The 26,318-nt window shown below is 42.6% G+C and overlaps 1 protein-coding gene across 1 annotated transcript in view; it reads left to right on the plus strand.

Annotated features, from left to right (window-relative positions):
- The window catches only part of HMCN1 (hemicentin 1), a 162,797-nt gene that overhangs the window by 19,744 nt on the left and 116,735 nt on the right, over positions 1 to 26,318 (plus strand). The window contains exons 2-6 of the mRNA XM_062497861.1: positions 11,709 to 11,779; positions 15,534 to 15,692; positions 16,221 to 16,343; positions 23,695 to 23,866; positions 25,037 to 25,143. Coding sequence (XP_062353845.1) covers positions 11,709 to 11,779; positions 15,534 to 15,692; positions 16,221 to 16,343; positions 23,695 to 23,866; positions 25,037 to 25,143 — 632 coding nt within the window. The remainder of the gene's footprint in view (positions 1 to 11,708; positions 11,780 to 15,533; positions 15,693 to 16,220; positions 16,344 to 23,694; positions 23,867 to 25,036; positions 25,144 to 26,318) is intronic.

Here is a 26,318-nt window from a genome sequence, read left to right on the forward strand (position 1 = left end):
CAGGTCACATGAGACAGTGACATGCTCTGAGTTCTTGGCTGAGCTGCTGGTGATGAACCCTTAGAGCTGCTGTTTCACAGCTGGAGAAGCAACTTGAAATTATTCCTGAGCAGGTGCATGGCTCTTCCAGCTTCTGGCTTCTTTTCTCACTTGAGATTTAAAGCTATATTGTTATATAGGACTGGAGGAAACAGCCTCAAGTTGCTCCAGGGGAGCTTTAAATTGATACTAAGAAAATTTCTTCCCTCAAAGGGTTGACAAGCGTTGGAACAGGCTTCCCAGGGACGTGTCACCATCCTCAGAGGGATTTAAAACTCTGTGGATGTTATTAGTGGTGGCCTTGGCGGTGCTGGGGCAATGGTTTGACTCCATGATCTTAGAGGGTTTTTCCATCCTAAATGATTCCATGATTCTCTATTATAAGGTGTTTTGCTATCTGACTGAGATATCAATTTTATGTGACAAATGACTGTGGGCAGAAATGATGCTTAGACATGGTTTGGGGGATTGTTTACATACCACAGAGTTTATGTTAGTCAGTGAATGTGCAAATTCCCTTTCCAAAGTGACAACTAAATATGTGTCTTGCAGCCAGGCTCTCAGCAGCACCGAGTGAGAGACTTCTGTGCAACAGGATTAATTTACCAACAGTCATTCCCAAGAGTTGTCTGACTACTGCAGGGAGAAGTTCTGGGTTTTGGTTCTCCTGGCAGATTAAAACCATGAAGTGAGTGCAGAGTTGTAGAGGGGGTAGAAAGCCTCTGTGCCTCTGTGTAGATGGCTCCCAGCAGCCCAGCTCCAGGGGTTGCAGCCTGTCTCAGGGAGGAGAGCTGCCAGGGAGCCCTGTATGTGCTGCTGGGCCAGACTCAGAGCTGGGAAGAGTCAGAGGCAAGGCATTCTCACTGCCGTGGCCCATGGAGAGCAAGGAGATGCATGAGACCACTGTCACCTCTGAGCTGTTCTGGCAGCATGGAGACACTGCTCACCCTGGCTCTGCTCCCTTCCCCTTCCCCTGGGTTGTGGTGAGCATTCCAGTTTCTCAGGCTTTGTTCTCTGGACTTCCACAAGAAGTTTATCCCTTGAATGGTTTCTGCTTAAAAATGTTTTTCTTGGTGCCATTTAGAAAATGACACAATTACAAATGATACAGGCAAAAGTGAAGGGATGGGAGAGAGCTGCTTCCAGCTGACTTGCCAGTTACCAAAGTAAACAGTGCTCTAATGAAGCTTTTGTGAGGCTCGTCTGGCCATGAAAAACTTACTATATCTTTCTTTTTGAATAGGCATTTCAATCCAAAACACATATTTTTAAAAACAGAGCTGAAATGTTTCAGTATCTTCTTTTTCCTGGGTTGGCTCTGTAAGATAAGCTATTTTGCAGTCTTATTTTCTGCTTCTTTTTCCCACTGCCTTCTTATACACTAGAGTCCTGCAACAGCCCAGGTTAGAAGTGACTCCAACAAAATCATCTGATCCAACTTCTCAAACAAAGTCTCACCGGGAGTAAGATATATGTCTGATAGGTAAAATAGAAAATGAATTATTTAGAGTCTTCACTGTTTGTTAGCAATAGATTTTTTCAAAAGACAAAAAGTTCATGTTAACCTGGAACACCAGTAACAGCCCTTCTTTGAACATTCTTAAATGGGTGTTTTAACTTCAGCTAATCGATGCCTCTTTATTCACAGTGGTATCTGAGGCATCATTGGACCCTTGTTAGAGCACTAGGGATAATATTCCCAACTGGATATTGTCAGAGTGAATAATTGGTGTACATGGACAGTGTTATCTGCTGTAACACTCCATGTTCTGTCAGCTGCATGTGGATTAGTTCTGTGAAGTGCAGACTTAACTGGAATGATGCAGAGATTTGAATCTACAGTTGTATTGCCTGAAAGGGCAGACTTGGGGTTTCTAATGGTTTTACATTGGTAATCCTTTAGCAATTCACTTTATAGTGGAATACTTGGATACCTGGAGAGCTGGGGTCTGTTCTAAATGAAGTCAATAAAGACTCTGTCAGTTACTTGGAAAGAAGGCAGATGCATTTTTAGTAGTAAAAAAAAAAAAATAATGTTTTAGGTACAGAGAAACCTCATGCCAAATATCTGACTTTTGAAATGAATGTGACATTTCCTTCTCCCAGCAGCTGGCCTCAGATTATTTGAATTTTGTTACGCTGGCAAATCTGCGTTCTCAAAGGGTGGCAGCTGGGTATATCCTAAAGCCTTTTATAGTATTAAAACGATGATGTTCATGCACATGTATGTATATGTGTGCAGGCACACGTAGGTCATCTAGAACCTTGGTTTTATTCTCCTAGATTTTTCAAAATTAAACTTTTTTTTCTTTCTTCCTTGTGTTCTATTAAGAGACAGGTGGCTTGGTGTAAAAACTGAGGAGACTCTAGTAGTGTTTGAATTATGCAAGTGTAGGTGGGTCTGTGTTTAGTGTCTATCTTTTCCCTTTGTTTAGGGCTAATTGAGTAATTATGTGGTTTGTTGATACTTTGCTGAGCAAAATTTAATTAATGTTTCAAGGATTGTGTCTGGCATCTGAAGGAATTCTAGCTCAGTCTTTACTTTTTTGTGTTTATATTAGGGAAAAAAAGCCTAAAACTTACCACACTGTTTGAGCTTCATCTCCAACAGTGGTGTTTCGTCCCAGGCCTCTTAACTCCCTCCAGCCAAAGAAATGTCCAGAGACTCCTTAAACCCAATACATCATAGTGAATGTATGGTCAGATGGAGAGCCACTGAGGGGATCAGTGGAATGGAGCACCTCTCCTGCGGGGAAAGACTGAGAGCATTGGGATTGGTCAGCCTGGAGATGAGAAGCTTTGTGGTTACCTAATTGTGGCCTTGCAGTACCTGAGGGGAGGGAGCCTACAGGAGACACTGAGACTTCTTACAAAGGATAGAAGAACAGGGCAAGGGGGAATGGCTTCCCGCTGCCAGAGGGCAGCACTGATTAAATGTTAGGGAGGAATTGTTCCCTGTGAGGGTGGGGAGGACACCCTGGCACAGGGTGCCCAGAGAAGCTGTGGCTGCCCCTGGATCCCTGGAAGTGTCCAAGGCCAGGCTGGACGGGGCTTGGAGCAACCTGGAACAGTAGAAATCTCCCTGCCCAAGGGATGGAACTAGATGAACTTTAAGATCCCTTCCCACCTAAGCCTTTAGTTCTATGATGATTTGAAATAATTTTATCTTTTACCATGTGAAAGCAAACCCTCGACATAAGCCTATAACAAGAGCAGGATAGGCTAAATATGGGAACATACTCTGGGGAAGTCCTTGTGTTCCCATGGTCTCTTGGCAGTTTTGAGCCCTGATGGATTAGTGCCATGGTCTCCATAAAGCTTATTAGGAGAATGGCTTCTTGAAGAAAACACTGTGCTTTATTAATAACTGGGGGGTAATTATCCCTGTTAAGTATGGTTCCTGCCTTCCTGCCTTGGGATTTTGGTGTGTGCTGCATAGTGGGGATGTAGAATGTTTCACCTCATCCCAGACTGAGTAGGACTGGGTTATCCTGCTCCCAGGATACTCAGGTTGCTGATGGTGAATTTGTTTACTTACCAGGGTCTGCTTTTGTGTAGCTGTGGGTTCTGAGTGCATTAGTAGCTCCATATCCTTTGGGAAAGCAATGCAGTTGCACTTTCAGCAGGAAAGAGCCAGTTGCTTTTCAGTTTGCTGGTCTCTCAAGATCAAAAAGCTGAGTTGGCTTCAGTAAGGTAGCTCTCTCCAAGAATCTTCCAAATCTCTTTGGAGGAAGTAATATATTCTTCTAAGCACAAGAAGCTGTTGATTAGCCATTGTAATTGAATTAATCTATCCTGCAAATAAAAGAAGCTGTGAATTTTTTTTTTTTTGGCCAGTCAGCCACTGGACCCCTCTTATGGTGAGGTACATTTGGGGACACGGTGGGAGCCTGAGTTCCATGAAGAAGGAGAAGGAGCTTAATGGATGAGCCTGTGGTACCCTGCAGTACCAGGAGGCTCTCGATAGTGAAGCTTGGATATTCCTGGCCAGCAGCGGTGTGGACAGCAGCTAATAATCAATCATGCTAGATGAATGCAGTATTAAACATAAATTGTGAATGAAAAATTGTGGTTTAAATCTTTCTTGATTTGACTTCAGCATGGTAAGGTAATTAATCACAAAGCAGCACTGTGAAATGGGTAGTTGCATTTGTTCCTGCCCGATTCCTCAGTGCATGTTCTTTATCCAGTGCCGTTACAAGTGTAGAAGGAGCAGTGCCAAAATACACAGACTCGGAGATGAGACAGAAATAGACCTGGACTGAACTGGAGTTCAGTCTGGAGAAAGAATTTAAAGAGCATTATGAACTGAGTTTAACTCTGTTCAGCCTGTTGTTAACAAGGGGAAATAAACACAAACAGAAAGTGAGCTGATGACCTTCTCAGATGTTCGGTAGGAGTTGGGAGCAGGGGCCAGCCCCAGGATCTGGCACTGCCCGCAGACTGGGCAGTAAGGAAGCTGTGTCTGCAGTCCTTATCAGCTGGTTGTCCTTTACTGTAGGCTGAGTAAAGCAAATCACTCAAAACTTTTCCCCCTTGTGTCTTCTTGTGCCTTTTGTTGGAAAAGCAAAGCAGCCCCATGACTGCCTGCAGTAGTGGCAGTGTTGGACGGGGAAGCAGAAGCCCCAAATCTCTGGGCATGCAGGAGAGCACAGACTGCAGTCCTGGCTGTAGTCAGTGCTGGGATGGAGCTCAAGCTCAAGTCTTGGATGTCAGGGACCACCTAGTTGTAAGAGCCTCCCATAATCTCCATGGCTCGCTCAGCCTTGGCCCCTCTCAGGGCCTGTCAGCCGAGCTGCCAGCCGTGGCTGCGTGCTGGGAGCTGGGCAGGCATCCACGGAGGGCTGGCCAGAGGCTGCACAGTCAGCTCAGACACGGCTGCGGCCCCGCTGGGAGCAGACCTCCAGCACTGTGCAAAAGACTGAGGCAGGGAGGAGGAAGGTGGGGCTGCTCCAGATTTCAGCATTCAGTGTGTTTGCTTGTCCTCGGAAAGGAAAAAAACCTTGCTTTGTGTAATTCTTTTTGGGACATTTGATAGCCACTGAAGTCATTACTTTAAATCTGAACCACATGGACTCAAGTTTTCTGGTCTCTTTGCCCATAGCTGTGCACCAGCAATAGACAAAAACTTCTGGCCTTGCAGTGGAGCTAGAGATGTTCAGTTGGAATATTTCCTCAGAACAATAATCAACCTGTGTTTCTATTTAATTTGAGCTATCTTTTTCTCATTTCCAGCCTAAGGGAGTAGGGAGTTTTTTTAATTAGGATTCCTTGGTTAATGTGATGTACCACTCATGCGAAGGGCTTGAGAAGCTCCATGTCTGTTTTGTGCATCACTCATTTAAGAGAGCATTTGTAGCAAATCTGGATTTATTTTAATGGTCTCTGGATAGAGGAGGTTCCTTTGCACACTCTGTGGTTTGTGACTGTAGTTCTCAGAAGGTGGAGTTAACAGTGTGCTGGGCAGATCTGTCCCTGATTTTTATTGTTTCTTACTGCATGTGGTTAATAACTTCTAGACAACTGCACTTGAGGCTCATAAGCTAAACTTAGTGCTTGTTGTAGTAGACAAAAGATGAGAACATTAGATTTTATCCACTGTGGGTCTCCAAGCGAGCTTTTCTTTTCCAAGAAATTAAACACATATAATGCTTTTTTTTGGTCATTGTTATTTTCCTTAAAAAAAAAAATTATAATGAGCTCATAAATATTAAAACAACGGGAAATAACAACACAAATGTGACATTTGCTAAGGCAAACATTGCTAGTAAAGCTTGTGTTAGGTCTTTGGTCACTCAGTTTCAGCCAGCCTCTCACCACTGCCCTAAGGTGAAGAATTTGATGCATGAGGGTGGTGACCCTTGCCATCTGTGAGGATGGAGCTTCATCTTCTCCACTGGTGCTGGGCTGGGCTGCTCAGCAGGATTCTGATATTCCCAGGATAATCTAGTTGGTTTGTCTGTGAACAGTCAACTAATGAAAAAGTGGATGAAAAACTGTGAGCAGTCTGACTCCTTCCTGTCTGCTGTTACACTTAGTATTCATAAGTCATGAGGCTAAAAAATGATTTAAAAAATAAAAATTGAGTGTGTTAAGGAAACATGAGCTTTCTGGGCTGGTTTGGCTCATTTCTCTATGGTCAAGAATCTGGTAAAAGTTGCTCAGTGCAGTTTCTGGGCTCTTCAAAAAATTAATTATAGCCAGGTTGGAATCTGGAAGCAGCTGAGTCATGAGGGAATATAATTTAGGAGGAAACTTTAAATAGCTTATTACTTGTTCTAGTGCTAAAAGCATCTTGGCTTACTTAATGCTCCCTGAATCCATTGGGATGGTCTTTCCAGGGGGATGTGTGTTAGCCACAGGGGGGCTCATTATTGTAGGCAGCATCTCCAGTGCTGCTTTGTGCTCCTGGAAAAATTCATTGAGGTTTCTATCCACACAGCTCCCATTGTCTGAATGGGAGTTGAGGGTGTCCTTCACTTCAGGGCATGAAGCACAAGACTTTTAAGTTTGATCTTTCTTTACTACAAGGTGGAGTCAGCTTCTTGGTTTGGTAGTCTACAACAGAAATTTGCAATCAATTAAAATGGAGCAGCATTTTTTGTGCATTAAAACATAGTGCTGTAAAACAGCTTCTGATCCTGTATGCATGTATTTGTCAGCTGTGTGAGGAACAAAACTATTCACTATCATTTGAGATGGTAGTTATAAGTTGTTTTCTTTTATGTAGTCTCATCTGTGTGATGGCCCTCCCTTTAAGGGGAAGGAGAGCTCTGTGAAGCACTTCCAGTGGCAGCTTGTGAGGGATGTGTAGAGGGAAGAGCCTGCAGGACTCCCAATTTACTGTTGGAAGATTGCAGGTTTCTGCTTCTGTGCCCTGAGGATGGACAGCTGGCTGGAGCCTGGCTGGGAGCAGTTGTATCATTGTTCTTATACTCTGAATTCTTGGCAGTGGCTGTTCCTAAAGGTCTTCAGAGGCATTATAAGCAGAGCTTTGCAATGGATTGGATACAGTTCTCTCTTCTTTCTCTGAGAAGAGCATTAAATCAGATAAGCCTCAGTGCTCAGCACCCTTAGTAAATGGCTCTTAGGGAATAATTGTACACCAGCTTCTTTTGGCAGGGATCTTGGTTTAGGCATTTCAGCTGTCCCATCTGATTACTCCTAATCCTTCAGCATCTCTTAATTTGTGGTGAAAATTATTTGATATATGTGTACTTACATGCACACATATATACACACGCATATATAAATGGGCAGGTGAGGATTTGTATATATGGGTATGTGAAGCCCATATGAGTCCTCTGATCTCAAAAGCTGTCACAATTGCTAGTGCTAGACTTGTCTAGCACAGTGCTAGACTTGTCAGTCCACTTCATAAACAAAAAAGAATGTGGAAGATAATTATTACCCAGGTTTTTTCTGTATATACTGTGTTATGAAGAGATAACTAAATATACTAGTAACTCTAATATTAGTTTTTATTAGTATATAATTAATGTAGTTATATAATGTAACAGTATAATTATTGTGGTATTATTATATATAATAATAATGTAGCTATTGGAATATCAAGGATTTGTTGCTATTCTGTTGTAGGTTTTGGGGTTTTGTATTTTTCTATTTTTTTCATTTGTAGTGTCATAGTTTTGAACTTTATATTTCTTCGAAAGTATTCAAAGGTGTGGAGGTTTTTTGGGGGATATATTTGCTTTATTTAGTTAGTTACTTAGTTTTAATTCTGGATATGGCTTTGCATCAGGAAAACATCCTTGCTGTGAATTAGAAGAAAGAATTCTGTGGGTGAGAGTACTCCACAAGGTTTAGCATCTCTGCCAAAATTCCTTCAGCTGCCATGTATAACTTTGAGCTTTCTTATTCCGTCTGGAACAAACAAATCCAGTGTTCTGAGTTGATGAGAGGTAGGCAAAAGACTTCCATATTCATTTGCTAGATCTCCTAAAGCACCCAGCTGTCCAAAGCAGACATTTGGTGCAGCTGTGTTCCATGGTCAGGATTAGGGGAGTGCCAAATTTGCAATCACCGTCAGTAGTAATTATGTGATTGTGTGTCGTGGGGAGATCTGTGGTTTTCCCAGTGTGCTTGCTGCTCAGCTTGTGCATAAAAACATGTGGCCATTTGAGGTGTGGCAAAAAGCCATGGAAAAACATCAGGGCCTTTTGGAATGGCCAGTTACTCAGGTTGCTGCAAGCTTTTCTCCTTATTTACCAGTGAGATGGTTTTTACAAGACTTGTCCCAGAAAGGAAGCATCAAAGTCCTTGATTTCTGTGTTATTCAGTCTTATGTAGTCATAGTTGTTGGATTGCTTAGGTACAAGCTCAGCTGCCACAGTGGCTGCGTTTAACTTGGTGATTTCAGTTTTGGAAGTCCAGGCTTTGCTCAGGGATGTGCAGCCATTCCTTTGAAACATTTCCTTTTGGCTGTTACCAGTTTGTGCGTGTGTAAGAGTGACTGTTGGATTCCCGAGGTAGCCTGGAAGAGCTGACATTGACCCTGTACTTGTGAGGCCAGAGAGTTGAGTTGGTGCATCAAAAAGACTCACTGCCATTCTGGGGCTGTGTCAGCTTTTTCACCTTTGCACAGCTCCCTCTGGGTGACCATGAAAGTGAGCAGTGGAGATAGTTTTGGAGTAGTGAACAATGGAGAGATCCCCACAACAAACCAAACCAGTTCCAAATAATCCCATATTGGTCCCTAAAAATGGATTCATATCGCAGCATGAGAATGGAAAACCACACCTCCCCATCACTGGAATTGTCCAAGGCCAGGTTAGATGGAGCTTGGAGTAACCTGGGATCATGGTAAGTGTCCCTGCTCATGGCAGAGGGTGGGACTGGAGGGGCTTTAAGGTCCCTTCCAACCCCAACCATTCTGTGATTCTGTATTCTGTTAGAGTATTCCATGTGTCAAGCCCCAGCTAAAGAGCTAATGAAGTTAAAAAGGTTACTATTTTCTTTTGCTTGGTGTGTTTACAGGGTGTAGTTTCTGAGTGAATATTCTGATTAAACTATGCTGGTTATGTAAATTCAAATAATTTCTCAAAATGCACTTTCACTTTTTCATATTCTGGACACTTTGAAGGCCTGTGTTTACCTGTGCTGGTGAAACAGCCTTACTCGAACTGTACTTGGAGGTCACAGAATGAGGATGAAAGAAACTGAAGCTGGTGAAGGCTATTAAATGTTTTCTGACAGGCAGGTCACATAGGCTGGTGGCACAACAGTAGGTGAAGGACAGCTGCTGGTTTTTGTGGGGCAAGCTGCTGAGTGTTCAGGTGGTGAGGAGGAGCAGCATCACCATTCAGACGTGGCCTTGGTTGTGGAATCAGCTGAGGACCTCTGCCCTTGCATGGCTCCTGCGGGATTTCCTGCTCTGTCCTGCCCAGAGCACTTGATGCTGACCGTGGCACGCTCCCGTGGCCCGGGTGCCATTTCCAGCTGAACTCTTTGTTGAGCTCTCAGCAGAGCGGCCGGAGCTGTGATCCTGCGGGAAGCTGGCCGGGCTCCGCTTGGCATCGCCACTGCTGGAGCCAGCCCGTGCTGCCCGTGGGGGAATAAGGCCAAGTTCTCAGCCTGTCTGACTTGATGGGCTGTTTTAGCTTAGCTGAAGGAGTCTCTCTTTTCAGATCTTTATTTTAGAGGGTACGAAAATCTTTCCAAAGGATTTACTGCGCTGGACTGAAACACTGAATCCCTCAACGGATGGGAATGATGGAGCTAAAGGGGTTACTGTATGGATAAATTCCAGTCACTGATGTGCTTTAGAACAGTGCTTGGCAAGGGGGAGTTTGGAAGCAAAACAATTTGGTGGTAGCTGTATTGCAGGTGTTTGCTTTAAAGGATACCCAAAGGAGAATAGTGGCAGGGGAGTGGGAGCGCAGCAGGATGGGGTATGTGAAGGAACAGTGAGTCCTTATAATGGCTCTTTTAATGACAGTGCAGCATTTTAGTACATGGCATTCACAGATAAATGACTCACGGCCATACAAAAATCTCCCAAGGACAGTTTAATAGTCTAGGAAAGGTTTTGTGTGATCTCGTGGTTGACTTTTAAAGAAATTAAACCAAAAGACACTAATGAATGCAGCTTGCCCAGCAAATACTGGCGTGATTAGAGTAGACCTTTGTGATGGGAGTTGTAACTCCAGTGAAATAAAACCTTGGATTTTTTTAAAAGAGAAAAATGTCTGTATTATATGGCAGATAAGAGAATATTAACTTTTATAGAACTTGAAAAGTGTTGTGAGGTCTGCTGAGGGAGCATTTCCCTGTAAGCTGCAACTGTATTAAATTGGCCCTGCTGCAGTTTCATGCTTAGTTTTTACCCTGACAACAGAATTGTGCCCCATTTTGTCTGTCAGAACTCAACTGATCTCTTTGAGTGCTTTGGAGCACTCAACTGTCAGAAATCTCTTCATTTTTGTGTGTGTTTATTTAGTGATTTTTGGCATAGCACCCTGATTGTGCTTGCTGAGCTGGGCGAGTGCCCATGGCAAGGGCAGCAATGCCTGCCCCGGGCAGGCAAAGAATGAAGGGCACTGGTGCCAAGGCAGATTGAGGTGAACAGGCAGGAAATCACAGCACAGGAACCAGCTGGCTGGAATCATGTTTGATACCAATCAGGAAGGCAGCTGTGTGAGGGGCAGAGGGGCAGCTCTGTGGGATTGGGAAATGCTCACGTATGTGCTGCTGTTACACACCCCAGGCAACTTCACTTGGACGTCCTGCCCTTCCACGCTAGACAAAGATATGGCAAATGCCATGAATAAAGTTCTTTCTGCTTTGGTTCTTTCTGGCAGCTCCAGCTAGATGTGCTGGGACTGGGGATAGGGCTCACGCTGGCATTTTTCCAGAGGTACTTTTTTCCCAGGAAAGAAATGCGGCACGTGTCTTTTTATTAATTTTTTTTTAATTACAGGAATAAAATTGCAAAGCCAAGTATGTGTGTTCTGTCCAGAGTGGCCTCTTCATATTTACCTAGAATCACAAAATCGTGGAATGGTTTGGGTTGGAAGGGGCCTAAACTTCATCTCGTTTCACCTTCTGTCATGGGCAGGGACATCTTCCACTATCCCAGGTTACTCTATGCCCTGGCCTTGGACACTTCCAGGAATCCAGGGGCAGCCACAGCTTCTCTGAGCACCCTGTGCCAGGGCCTGCCCACCCTCACAGGGAAGACCTCTTCCCCAGTATCTAATATCTTAAAGTTTGAAGCCACTTCCCCACATCCTGTCCATCCAGGCCCTTTTCCTAAGTCACTCTCCACCTCTCTTTGAGCCCCATTTAGGCACTGGAAGGCTGCTATAAGATTTTCCTGAAGCCTCGTTTTCTCCAGTCTGAAGAGCCTCTTTCTGGAAAAATGCATTATTTCTTGGTTCAGCAGCATTTGTTCTGGGAATTTTTGTTCCCTTTTTATTCAAAGAACAATTAAATGTTTGATCAAAATCAAAGGTGAATGAAAGTGCTTATAAATGTTTAAGGCAGAGTTTGGGAATGCAGGAAAATTAAAGTTACCAGATTTGAAATCATAGGTTTCAGTACTGGGTATATTATTCTCTGCTATTTCTTTCTGTTCAATGCTTTTAGTTTCATTTTTTTTTTACTAACAGATGTCTTTGGATAACTGTTTTCTTTGGATTTCATTCTAGAAATTGGTCCAGTGACAATAACCACAGATCCCAAGAAATTTCAGTTTGAACTTAGGGAACTTTATGTTCAGGTGAGTAACTTGTTTCCTGTGTGGTGCTAGCAAAGACTGTTTCCTCACGCTGATCTTTCCTTTTGTGCTGATATTCCTGCTGCAAGCATTCATGAGGATATATAGATCACTTAGCTCTGTCATTTTGCCTGCACAAACTGTTGTTTTCCTGCTCATCCTAATTTAGGGCTATGATTAATTTGTCTTAGTTTACATCATTGTGTGGAGACATAGTTCGATAACATGAGAATGAGTAGTTAGGTAATGCTAACATTTAGTTGGCATTTTCTTAGTCCTGCCGCTTGTCCACAGACACTTTTATGGACTTTTACTGTATTCTGGAAATTATATTCCATGAACACTATTCAGACAATTCAATCTGCAAGACCCATCAGGTTTTCCATAGGTACTGCCTTCCCTGCCATGCATTTCTTGGCACTTACTGATTCAAAGGCTTCTTAGAATCACACAATATCCTGAGTGGGAAGGGACCCACAGGAGCATCCAGTCCAATCCCCAACCCTGCACAGACACCCCAACAGTCTCACCCTGTGCATCCCTGGGAGCATTGTCCAAATGCCCCTGGAGCTCTCTCAGCCCTGGGGATGTGCCCATTCCCTGGGGAGCCTGGTCAGTGCCCTAGCACCTTCTGGGGGAAGAACCTTTTCCTGACATCCAACCTGACTCTGCCCTGGCACAGCTCCAGTCGTTCCTTCGGGTGATAGAAAGAAAGGGGGAAGTATTGGAATGAAGTTATCCTTACTGACAGAACATCTATTCCTACTGTCCTGTCTTTAACCAAGGAAAATGCTTCTGGCCTGTGGTGAACCTTGCTGGAGTCAGTAGAACTAGACAGGCTCTCCTTCAGAAGCTGGCACATGGTGTAAGAACAGATTGCTTGAGGATTACTTTAAAAGTTGGCAGAAGGTTTGAAGTCCAGAAAAACAATAGGTATTGCAGTTTTCTCCTCCATGAGGAAATTTAAGCTTCAGAACTCCATCCAGTTTTCATGTTTTGTTTCCTCAGTAGTTATACTGGACAGTAATTGCAGCTGTTTAAAAAAGGTGGATTATGTAAGTGAAACTTTTGGGAATTTCAAACTCTTAATTTCTAATCAAGTTGTTTAGAAGTTTCTGTCTGATTAATTTTAGATTTTGTTCTTTGGTCGCATATTTCATAATTACTTTCAAGATATGCTCATTCTGCTATATGAAGGCTGTCACTGACTTGTATTCATCCATTGTATTGGTGAAGGGCCAAAATAGAAATCAAAAAATTATTAGAACAGGAGTGGTAGGTCATCTTGCAGTAGAGAAAATATAAACACTTTCTACAGGTTTGTTACCAGTGTTTTTCCAAAATGACTGATAAAAGATGCAAGAGTGAATGGTGTGGACGTAGAGGAAATTTTGAGCTTGGGTTTGTTTTGAGAAAGGGCATGGAGAAAATATTCTCATTAATGAACAAAGCTAAAATTAAGGTGAAGATAAATTCTTTCAAGGCATCCTGTGTATAAATCATATTGTATCAAAATATGCTCAACTTGTCGTCCCTGAGCATCAGGGTAAGCCCAGCTCTTGTTTTCCTTTCATTGGTCACAGAACAGTTAGAGGGTCTTTTGGCTGACGTTTGACATCAGGTAAAAATTGGGTGTGTACATTTCACTGCAGAAACTGGGCCCTGTTTCCTTTTACATTCAGAATGATAAAGGACATGTTCCTTTGATACAGGCTCAGCTCAGGAGGTTATCACCTGTATTTCATCTGTAATTACCTCTGAATCATTCTTATGGACAGTGTGATAAGAACATGGATGTGGGCAGCAGTGGCCCCTTGGTTTTTTTTTTTGTTTTATTTTTTTTGTTGTTGTTGTGCAGATTTTTTTGTGTATTCCTGTGGGCCTGTTCAAAAGGGAGGGAAAATGAAGCTTCCTGAGCTTCACTCACCTCACCTTTTCCACAAAGCTCCACAAGGTAGTTGTATTTAATTTCAATTTGGAGAGAAATGCAGGAAATACATAATGGAAATTTTTCTACTTTTTTATATAAATAAAGGCAATACTAATGTTAAATGTTAGGAAACAACTCTGCCTGTGAGGGTGGGGAGGTCCTGGCACAGGGTTCTCAGAGAAGCTGTGGCTGCCCCTGGATCCCTGGAAGAATCCAAGGCCAGGTTGGATGGGGCTTGGAGCAACCTGGGATAGTGGAAAGTGTCCCTGCCCATGGCAGGGGTGGGACTGGATGGGCTTTAAGGTCCTTCCAATCCAAACTGTTCCATGATGATGATGTTTCGTTGTTCGACCCACTGCCTTTTAAGAGTATTCTACTTTATATGAATAAAAAATCCATGCTTGTTCTCAGAACATCCAATTTAGCTCAGTAGTGCTTTTCATGTTCTGTGTAGAAAACAGATGCTGCCATATGGAATATCATGAGATGATAGTCAAGTAGACTTGAAGTGGGGATAGAAACTTCCCTGTTCCAAGTAGATGTCTATAGAAATTAGCTATTATTTTGACTTTGTCCACAAATTAAGCCTTTACATGGAAGAGTCTTCTGCTGAAAGAATTTGCATATACTGATGTGACCCATTGGACTGTGTAGGTATTGCCAAAGTTCTGACTTGTGTCAAAAATCTTCTTGGAGAGTTCTCTCTTGAATTTCAGGCTGTCTGGAGTCTACCACTTGCTTTTCCCATAAGACCAAAGCTACGTTTAGGAGAACTGACTTTGAAAAAGAACAACAGTTTCAGAAAAACAGTGACCACATGCTTATTCATTAGCACAGATGAGAAACTTACTGATAGCCTTGCTTTGAAATTGGATTAAAGATACTGATAAATTAAACTTGTTCCCAACACGAACATTTTACTGAGAACAAGCAAAATTCTAAAGTATGAAGGACTGCTCACTTTTTGCCTTCTTCTTTTCTGGCATATGTAGATTTGTATATACATATGCATGTTGACTGTAAAAACAGAAGATACCAATTTTATATTTAATAATTGAATATGCAGAGATCTATTGTAAATGACGGGGCAAGTTTTATAGTTTGTATCAGGTCTTTGGAAAGTTCTGTCTTCAATGTGCCAAGTTAATTTTTATGTAAGTTAGTGAGCTTTTATTTAAACAGTATTTTTCCCATATTCTTAATTTAAGGAGAGAAACTAATCCTTTCCTATTAAGATAAAGTCATACTTGGAAGCATTTTGATTAAACACATGGTCTGAAAAACCTCCAGCTCTGCAGCTGCTGCCGTGCAGAGCTGTGGGAACACAGCACCTGTGCCCTTTGCTGAGCTCCCTGTCCCAGAGTGGAGTCCAGGCCAGGTTCTTGCTGCTCTGGTTTCCAGAGGTGCTCCTGGAGCTGGGCACTGCCTGCATGGGACCATTTCCCATCTGTCTGTGCCCCTGACCTTCCGTGGCTGCTGTGTGCTACCAGAGCAGGGGAGTTGTCAGCTAGGAAGGGAGCATGTGAGTGTGGGAAATGAGGCTGTCACAAAAGCTGGAGCTGAGCACGGCATGGATAGGAGTGACTGTGACACTAGCCAACATCCAGGCTCTTCCTTTGACTTTATTTTCCCTTTGCAATTATTGCAGTTGCTGCTTGTGAGTGTGTTACACCACTCTGCAGAAACCATAAAATCCTTAGAGTGGAAAAGGTGAATAAATTATTAGAGGCTGAGAAAGTATCCATCTTGAACGTCCCAAAAGAATGTTTTTTTTTTTTTTTTTCTTTAAAAGAAAAAAAGTTACATTTTCTTTCTGCTTGTGAACAGGGTGGTGGAGACTGTCCAGAGATGAGCATTGGGGCAATAAAGATTGCTCTAGAAATTTCCCTGCCTGGCTCTTTCATCTATGTATTTACTGATGCCCGATCCAAGGATTACAGACTCACCCATGAAGTGCTTCAACTCATCCAACAGAAACAGTCACAGGTACTGAGGGGATTTGCATTCCCAGCTGGGTTTTAAGTTTAATCCTCAGTTTCTCAATGACAAAGGGTAGAATTCTCCTGTGTGAAACTTGGTGAAATCTTTTTACAGAAGGGACCATAATACTGCATTCTAAGGATTAATTTTTTTTTAAGAGAGTAAACTGATCTGGTTGAGGAAATCTTAGTGGAATATTCTTTTTATTATTGTGAAATAAATAATACTACTGAATCTTCTACCAGTATATGTGTTTTTGGTAGCTTATCACTTATGTGGATTTTTAAATATTGTTCTAAAAGAAGTATTATGTGAATGGCAGGGGTGATTGATTTTTAAAGGTATTTTTGTTTGTTCCTTTTCTTCTGCATTGCTTTTTCCATCATTACTCAGTGCAATGCCTTTGTCCATGCAGAGTAACAAACCCATCTCCACTGACATTCTTCTGTTGTCTTGTCTTTATGCTGCCCTGGCAATGCTTTCCTTACCTATGCACCATGTGTCCAATGATTCACTGATTTTTCTTTAATCTAGGTGGTATTTGTGCTGACAGGAGACTGTGATGACAGGGATCATATTGGTTACAAGGTCTACGAAGAAATTGCCTCAACAAGTTCTGGTCAAGTTTTTCACTTGGACAAAAAACAAGTTAATGAGGTAACTTCACTTGAGTTTTGCAATTGATAAAGAAAATGACAGATGAGTTACACTGTAAATCTTTAAGAGACCTTATGGTGGGTTAGGGAGCAGAAGGGGAACTTCTACATGTTCTGGTCTTAGTATGTGGACTCTGTTCTACCTTTCCCTTCCTTCCTTCCTCCATCTTCTATATCAGGGTCCAATTCCATGACTTTAATTGACATTAGGGAAGTGTGAAGTGGCACATCTCACCAGAACCTCCCCAACTTCCCTCTGCCCGTGCCAGAAGTCTTCCAGGAGAGCCTTTAAAAAAAGGGGTGGTTCTGGGCTCTGTGTAGCCTAGTGGCTTCTCTGCTCAAAACAAGGGCACACATTTAGCTTTAAACGAGCATTTTGTGAGTAAGCAAAGGACTGCTACTTAGCCTGGACAAAAATGTTCCCCACATAGGATAGTGTGGACTTTCAGGTTTCCATTATGCAGTCATGGAAGTAACTTTTTAATTGAGGTTATTGCTGCAATACTTTTGCCACCTCTGCTGCCCTCCTGGTAACTGTGGTTCCTGACCCACAGCCATGAATGACTGTTTGCTTTGGGAACTTCAGTGAGTCTCAGACAGAAATGAAACTTCAGAAATGCGTGAGAAAACAGTTTGGAGAGAGGTGAAATCACATGATATTTATCTGGAGAGCTGGAATTGTTTATAAATGTTGTAAACGTTCCCCTTTGAATTCCCAGTGTAGGCAATAACTAGCTGAGGTTTTTTAATAAAAATTTACTCTGGTTTGTTTGTTCTTCTTTCTGTCCTAAAATTTGGACAATGATAAATGTTGGAGATAAGCTGCATTTTTGTACAGCTGTTGCCTAGAAAAATTGAAGTTCTCATTGGGAATGATAGAAGCTATTGGCAGTGATGCGAAGGTGATCAAAAGGAGAAACTTCCCAGAAGATGTATCCTCCAAAAGTTAGGTTAAAATTTGGAAGAAAAGAAATTACCTGTTTCTTCTGTTCCTGGCCTGCATTTTGCTATTATGTATAAAGGGTAAAACTTCTCTGTGATGCTCCATGAAATCCCTTTATAGAGAGGGATCATCATGGAATGAGATGGTCTTTAAGGGTCTTTCTAACCCAACCAATTCTGCGACCCTCTGATACTGCCAGTGCGGAATGCTCTTTGCCAGGACTGGAGTTTTAGGGTAAGGGTTTGGTTCGATTGTTGTGGTTTTGTTCCCTTCTGCTTTTGAGAGGTAGAAGTGAGCAGATAAAGCCATTTTAGGTGCTACACAGCACCGTGTTCTGGAGTGGAGCTGGCACAAGCTGCTTTCCTGGCTGCCTTCTGCTGCTTTCTGGGCTTGGCACTTCCCTGTTTCTAAGAACACCACCTTCTGCCTGAAAGGATAGGCTGTCTTGGAATTTTGGGTAAGGTTTTAAGCAGGGGGTTTCAGTAGCCGCTTTCACCCCATTCCTGCTTCATCTCAGCATTTCTTTTGAGTAAATAATCATAGAATTGTAAAGTTGTAAAATGTTCTGGGTTGCAAGATACCTTAAAGAGCATCTCATTCCACCCCCTGCCATGGGCAGGGACACGTCCCACTATCCCAGGTTGCTCCAAGCCCCATCCAACCTGGCCTTGGACACTTCCAGGGACCCAGGGGCAGCCACAGCTTCTCTGGGCACCCTGTGCCAAGGGCCTTACCACCTCTGCACAAGAGCAGAGGGTGAAATCAGTAGGTGATATTTTTGCAGCATTTTTTGAGAGTGGGGGAAATACAGCCTATGGCCACTGGAAAGAGGTGCTTAAACAGTGCAAGAGGTTGCCTAAGGTGGAAAAAAAAGCCAAACTCTAAATCACTTTCAGAAGCCTTCCACAATGACTGCTGAACAATTTGTGTTGAAGCCAAACCTAAAAGACTCTGCAATTTTAGTGATTATTGACTTTACATAAATCTGTGTCTGGGCCAAGTGACTGTGAAAATGAGTAGACCAAATTGCTGCCATCCCCAGTAAAACCTTCTCTGTGGTTTCACTTCTGGATCAGCATTGATCAGCTGTTTATGGGATAGCCCTCAGGCAGGATTCTGCAGCAATCAATCAATCACACTTGCCCTCCTTTTTCTCTGAGGAGTCGATGATGTGTAAAGAATGCAGTTTATAAATGCTGAAGCACACTCACCATTTTGGGCCCAGAGACAGCCAATGCTGGATGGAGGATTAGGGAATAGCTACAAAGTCCCTGCTGAGTACCCTGCCAAACCAACGACTTGTTTTGTTAAAACGTTTTGATTCTTCTACCCCCCAAAAACCCAAACAAAGCTATTTTTAGTATATAAAGTTTTAAACCATTGCTCTTGTTCTTGCCCTTTGAGCATTAAGTGCAGAATGAAGCAATATTCTAAGCTAGATACAAGGAAACACAGCAAAACAGTACTTGATACACATCCAGTGCTTGTGTACTGAGAAGACTATGAATGCTTAGTGCCTTCTTTTTACTTTTGAAAAACGTGTTCTGATTTCAAATACTACAATTAACTTGGGCAAAATTATTAGTGATTGACGAAGTTGTGTTAGGTTCAGTCCAGCAAAGCATGAAATACATATGTATCTCCACTTACTTGATGAAGGGTAGCTCGTCTAAGAGTCTGTTATTTTTACAAACTCACTGTAATTTCTGTGCATTAGATAAATGAGAATATTTATCTAGTTAGAGCATCAAGGTCCCATCCCTGGGAGGGAGTGTTCAAGGCCCATGTTGGGGCTCTAGGTTGAGCAACCTGGACTTGGAAGGTGTCCTTGTCTATGGCAGAGGAGTGAGACAAGATGGGCTTTAATGTCCCTTCCAACAGAAACCATTATAGGGCTGTAATATTCTGAAACGTCTCCAGTGTCTTGGAAAGCCTTTATCAAAGTGCTTTACCAAAGCATTGAAGTCCTGATTTTGAAAAGTGTTTCTTTAGGGTAAGATTTCTCTGGTTGCTTTTGTAGACTCAGGGCTTAATTTGCAATAATTGCTTGAAATTTAAATGAATCACAGAATATACTGAGCTGGAGGGGTTCCTTGGAATCTGCAAGGATTGAGTCCAACCAACCCCTGGCCTTGCACAGACACCCCAACAATCCCACCCTGTGCATCCCTGGGAGCATTGTCCAAACACCCCTGGAGCTCTGGCAGCTTTAGGGCTGTGCCCATTCCCTGGGGAGCCTGGGCAGTGCCCACCACCCTCTGGGGAAGAACCTTTCCCTGACCTCCAGCCTCACCCTCCCTCACCCAGCTCCAGCCCTTCCCTCAGGTTCTGTTCTCACATCATTGAGAATATTCATTAAGCATGGCTTAAATTCCCTGTTCGGAGCAGATTCTCTTTTCATAACTGTGTTCAATTTCCAAAAGGTACCACTAATTTTGACTTGAACTGAAGTCACATTACACCACACCTAATTATCCTTCTGTAAGGAAATTCCTGTGAATAGTTGTGATGCCCAAAGTTTTGTACTGATGTCAGAGGGGATGTTGAGATGAACTGTGATGATCATCAGAGTGTGAATATGGTCTTGTGGAACGTAGTTGGAGATTTCTTAGTCATTGGCAGTTCAGGTTGTGTCTCCAGGTTGTTTTGATTGTTTGTGGCAAAAATGAGCCATTTCTGTGTCTGATGAACTGGACTGATCAGTGTGGATAAAGCAGGGAGTTCACAAGGACTGAGCTGGTGAGTGGTCTTTTTCCATTTCTTTTAGTGCTGAAGCACTTGATTTTTCTTATTTCTAACCTTTCTGTAAGAAGTAAAGAATTCCTGTCCTTAGACTGCCTAAAAATATATCTTTCTTCCTGATTTTTAAAATAAGTAGAAATGGATCTTCCATATACAGAACATTGATAGGACAAGAACTGGGGCACAGCTTTGACTTTGATGGAAAAGGGGGGTGTTGCTGAGTGACTTGAAAGCTGGATGAACCTGTACAGGGGAAAAAAATAGAGAGAGTTTGGAATTAGATGAGAAGCCTGTGAATGAAAGGGATGCTGTGGATGAGACAAGATTGAGGGGGGACTGAAGACAAGACTGGAGACAGAACATTTAGAGTGGATGGTGCAAAAGGGGTTGTTGTTGTGGGGAAGGTGCTGAAGGGTATTGTCTGTAAGATCACAGAGAATGGTGGTGGTCACTCAGGAGTGCTCTGCTATAAACAGAGGTCCCTAAACCCTCTGGTGAACATTCCATTTCTGCTGGCTTTTAGTCCTCCTAGGAGATGGCAACCCAAGGGTTATACCACCACACCTTAGGTTGGTGTTACAGGTCCCTGCTCTGTATGACCAATGTTTCTTTGGATGATGCTGCAAAGGAGCAATTTGAAATACTCTTTCATTCAGTTAAAGGTGTAGAAGGCCCCTCTACTACTTTTCAAGGATACTGTGCAGGTGACAAAGTCAAAAGTTCAAAATTACAGCATAGAATGAAGGTTTTGTGCATACCTCTGTTTCTTGCCTTTTTTTCTCCCATTTCCCAAACAGGCATTATCCATTTTCATAGAAAACAGAGTAATGGTTTAGTGGGAGAAACAGCTGAATACTTCTATTCTGAAAATACATAATGTACAGTGAATGCCAAACAAAGAAAGAAAAAAACAAATAGTTATAGCTGGTCTTTCTCTGTTTTCTATGGAATTTGGAGTCTCTGGAAAAAATAAACCATGGTCACGTACCTAAGGTCTGTCATAAAGCAACTGCAGAAGGGCTTTTAAAGGGCAGTTGAAAGCAGACAGGCTTAGTTCTAGTGGTTCCTAACTTTGAAGAGCTTGAGATCCAACACTAAAACTTTTCAGTCATGTGGTTTTCATACATGTTATATACATAATTGTTTTATTTTTACAGTATTATTTTCTCATGCACTGTTTCACTTATATTTTTGATGTGCATTTAAAAACATAACTAGAATATTTTTCCTCTTTGGGTATAAGTATGAGCCTAAATTTACTTAAGCAATGAAACAGTTAACCTGAAATCTCATTGCTTTGACTGCTTGAGTAATATTCTTGAGTCCCAGAATAAACAAATGGGAATAGAGACCATGCTCCACAGATTTTCCAGGTTTCAGTATGCATTCCAAGAAATGACCTGACAGCAGGGCAGGTTGCAAGAGCAAATTTTCTGGGGAAATGTTATAAATCATCTCTGTATTTACCCCTCCCCCTCTAATAATATTCATCACATCACATTTTGGCAGAACAACAAAAGCTGCTGTTGTTTTGGGAGTTTTCTGTAAAGGTCCCAGAGGAGAAAAAACCTACTTCTAAACCAGTGTTACAGCAGTATTGCAAACCCCTTTGGAATTATGGGGTTGGGAAATGGATCTCCCAGAACTGCCTGTTGAACTTATATAAGCAAGCTGCTGCCAGACTGCAGACAGCTGGGTTGTTCTGTTGCCTTCCATTTTCAGTTTTGATCTTGAAAACTCTCAGAAACTGAAGTTCATACGGGTTCATTAAATTTTACAATCCATTTAAAAACTTCCCGGTGGAGGTGAGATCCTGGGATTAAATAGGAATTTTTCCATATACCTCATACAAAAAAGTGTCATGCTCATCTCACTGGGAGTAGAACACTGAAATTTCTTTGGAAGCATTTTTGGACCCAGATGTATGATTTCTAAAGTAGAAAATGAGTTGTATCTTTTTGAAGCTTTGGGATTCCTGTTCCAGGCTTGTCTAAAGCAAACACAAGCTGCTCCCTAGCTGGTGTCCTCAGCTGTTGCACAAACCCCACTTCTCTCTTGGGCCATGTTACTGCAGAGCTTTGAGCAGCACAGGCAGTTTTCCTGTGATTTTTTTGGGAATGTTATTTTGCAAACATACACAAGCACCTCGCTTGTGCACACCCTGGGTGAGGGGACATCTGGCCAGTGCTGTCTCACCCTGCGCTGGGAGCACTCAGCATGACTCAGGTGGGACATTGCTAAGAGTGGAGGAGGGATTATTGATGAAAACCTGCCCCCATCATTTCAAAGGTGTTTTCAATGATGTCCTTCGCTTACTTAAACTTACTTCATCTTTGCACAAGGGTTGCTGTAACATATGAGAACAAGTACACTTTTATAGTAGTCTGGAATCTGGTTTCTATCACAAAGTCATCTCGCACACAAACCTAGCATAGTATATTTCCATTTTTTAAATTATAAAGTAGGCAAGTAATGCACAATAAACCAGGGGAATGACATTCTTTTGGGCAATGTGTTGAATTGGGTCCTAGGTTGAAGGAGAGTTGCCCTGGAGACCCCCAGTACTGAGGGGCAACACGTCCAGGTTAGTTTATTGTTGGTTTCCAAGTCTTGAACTGACACAATCAAAAGACAGCTCTCTTTTACAAGATGTTTCTCAATGCCACCATGGTCAACTGCAACTTAAAAGCACGGTTCAGTATTAATGTGAATCACATTCACGTTGTTACACAAACCAAGTATTACTTCAGTAGGATTTAAAAAATATGCTGGAGCTCTGTGACATACAGTGGTGATGCAGAATTATATAGTTTGACAAATCAGGTGTGTTTCTGGGGAGGTTGGGTTGATTTTGAGTTGGTGGTGGGTTTCCCTTGGCTGATTGTCAAGCTAGAATTGGTTGAGGAGGCTTCTGGGTTGAGATAAAGACAGGGAAATCACCAGTTGTTGAGGGCAAGACAAAGTTGACTTAAGGAAAATTAATTTGTTGCCAATTAAAATAGATACTCAATTATTCCTGCAGGCAGTGGGAAGCAAAGACAGGTGGGAACACCTTTGCCTCACTTGCCCATATCAACTTCTCCCCTGATTCCTTGTCCTTTCCCCAGTGCCACCAGGAATGTGGTTGTGGTCAGTACACACAGGTTTCTCTTGGCTGCTCTTCCTCCTCACATCCTTCCTTCACTGTGGGCTCTCCCGTGGGCTGCTGTCCTGTCCCTGGTGTGAGAGCCTCCATACCCTGCAGGGACACACCCTCCAAAGCCATGTTCCCTTGCAGTCCCACCTCTGTGCTGTGCCTAACAGTAATTTGTATTAGGCATTTTAAGGGGAAAAAACGCTGAAAAAAGTCCATAGATGGTCCATGCAGCTAATAACTGATGACCAGAAATGTCCACAGGTTTGTATCCCTAATTCCTTTTAAAATTTACCTGTGGTGGTTGTATAGAGATGTATCTAGGTGTGCTTGTGTATTCCTTTTAAACACCATGCTGACTATGGTTTTGCTAGTATCTTCTATTAAAGTTGCATTTCCTTTAAGTATTCACATTTTAAAAAATAAATCAATACGGAAACTCTACAAGACAGTAGAGGCAAGCATTTCAACAGAAAATATTTCAACAGCCAGTACTGCTGACAGTATAGTAACAACTGTTCTTTTCTCTTCTAGGTGTTAAAATGGGTTGAAGAAGCAGTTCAAGCCTCCAAAGTGCATCTCTTGTCTACAGACCATCTGTCCATGGCTGTAAATACTTGGCAGATCCCTTTTGATCCCAGTTTGAAGGAAGTTACAGTGTCCTTGAGTGGTCCTTCACCAGCAATGGAGATTTATAATCCTCTAGGTGAAGTAGTTTTTTTTTTTTTTTTTTTGTGGTAGTGGAAAAAGGGAAGGAAAAATACCCTCTGATATTTTATTTTTTTTCCCCAGTATTCCAAGTTTTTTTCCCCGTGGAGGAAACTGAAAGACTTCCTTATTCTGTCCATTTCATCTCACCTCCATCTTGTTTGTTAATATTTGTCATTGCATTCCAGATTGCTGAACACTTTTGCCTTTCATCTGTTTTTGTATTCCCTGAACCATCATTATGGGTTTTACATGATGTTTGGGTTTTACGTGAGGAAAGTTTAACCATGGTCTGGCTTTTTTGAGCTGTGAGAGCATTCAGAACCAAACCTGTCTCCCCTGCCCATCTCCAGCCGAGCAGGGTGGGATGGGGAATGCAATGACAGATTTGGAGCTAATTTGTAATTGAAGCTCTTTTGAACTCTTTTGATAATTTGTTGTTTATTATTATGTTGATGCCTTAGGAACTTGGAACAGCACTCCAGAAGTAAATTCAGATCATATTTTATATTCTCTAAATTACTTTTGCCTAAAGATATAGTTTGAGTAGCTTGGAAATATTTTATACCCAGGATGGGTTCTCTGCAACATGGTCTGGTCTGTCCTGTACTGAGGCATTCTTGTTTACAGGAGAGAGGTTTGTTCAGGGTCTGTGTTCAAGCCATGACAACACACAGTCCTGGATACAAGTGTCAGGCTTTGCTGAAGCTTTGACCCCACCTCTTTTTGGCTTTCTCATAGATCAGCTCCATGCATTTAAATCCACAGGGTTTCACTGAAATTTCTCAAGGCATGTCTAGTAGGTTTTGAAAACAGGCACTGGGACATCCCAGTCTCCACTTCCTCTTTCCCTTTAGTGCTGTGAAAGAGCCAGGTGAGTTTTAGGGCTGATGATTCTTCAGGGTCAGCCTTGAGGGAGCAAAATCCCTCTCTAGAGAGCCAATTAATGAACACAACCACCCACATATAAATGAATGTTTTCAGTATTCTGTCAAAGAATTATAGGGAATTTTGACTGTGGTAAATGTCATTGACTGCTAAGTAGTGTGTAAGTCAAATATCAGAAATACATTGGTACTAAACAACAATATTGTGTTTACTCTCTGTTTTTTTAAGCAATACTGTGTTTACTCCATCCTGTATTTACTTTCTGTTTCTGTTTTTTCAGGCAAGCGGCTCAGTAAGGGATCAGGACTGAATGAATTGCTAAATATCCACAACTCTGCAAAGGTAGTAAATGTCAAAGATCCAGAGCCTGGAACATGGACAATTAAGGTAAAGTTATTGCAGAACTCATGTATGATTGTCCTGTAGCATATAAGGGGGTTGTATAATGATTTGCTATGTTATTTATCATAGATAGTGACAACTGAGTCTGTGTTACAGTAAATGTCTTGTTATCTTGTATTTAATGTTGCTGTATACCTCTTCATGTAGGTAAAGCTGCATGATCCCAGCTTTCCTAAATAGATATGGAAACAATCCTACTGGGGTAGATCTTTTCTGACAGAACTCTTCTATTGTAGCAGTGTAAATACTCTTATAGTCATTTTTGGAGGGGAAGGCACCCGGGTGAAGCACTTTATAGGCAGTGATGAATGGGTCCTGCTGTGCATTGTCCCTGCCCTAAGCACAGAGGTGCTTTGAAAAGGATCATTAATTCACACACAGCCCTGGGGGAAGCTGTTGATTCTGCTGCAGAACTGCAGCTACAAAAGCATGTTGAGCTCAGCAGCTCTGGGGAGAATTGTTTGAATGTCTGTCTAGGACTGGGGGCTAATCAAACCAGGGACAGGGACTTTTTATATGGGAAGATAGTGATGGGACAAGAGGGAAAGGTTTTGAACTGCCAGAGGGCAGGGCTGGATGGGCTATGGGGAAGGAATTGTTCCCTGTGAGGGTGGTGAGGTCCTGGCACAGGGTGCCCAGAGAAGCTGTTGCTGCCCCTGGATCCCTGAAAGTGTCCAGGGCCAGGTTGGACAGGGCATGGAGCAAGCTGAGATAGTGGAAGGTGTCCCTGCCTGTGGCAGGGGGATCGCACTGGGTGACTTTTTAAGGTCCCTTCCAATTCCATGATTGTGTGACCAAAAGTGCTGACAACTCCAGTATAGACACAACCCGCTGGGCTGTTAAAAATGAAGAAAGTTCGATTCCTGCTGGACGTGGTAGCATGAGCTGCGTTGAGTCCTGAGACCTTTTCCTACAGTCAGTGCTGGAGGATTCACTTCTGTCACTTGCTGGAGACTTCTAGGGTGAGGGATCAGTGCAGCAAATATCCAGTACCCTGCAGCCCAGGACAGTGCAGGAAGAGTCCTGTCTGCTCCTGGCTGTGTGATGTGAGCTGAGCCACTGGTGTGTGCCAGCACCCAAGTGCTGGCTGCTGGGGAGGTGTCCCAGGCTCAGTGTGGGACACCTGCAGAGCCAACAGTCCCCTCATGCCCTGGCTGCCA

Source organism: Cinclus cinclus, chromosome 8 (assembly GCF_963662255.1).
Source record: "Cinclus cinclus chromosome 8, bCinCin1.1, whole genome shotgun sequence".
Classification (NCBI taxonomy): domain Eukaryota; kingdom Metazoa; phylum Chordata; class Aves; order Passeriformes; family Cinclidae; genus Cinclus; species Cinclus cinclus.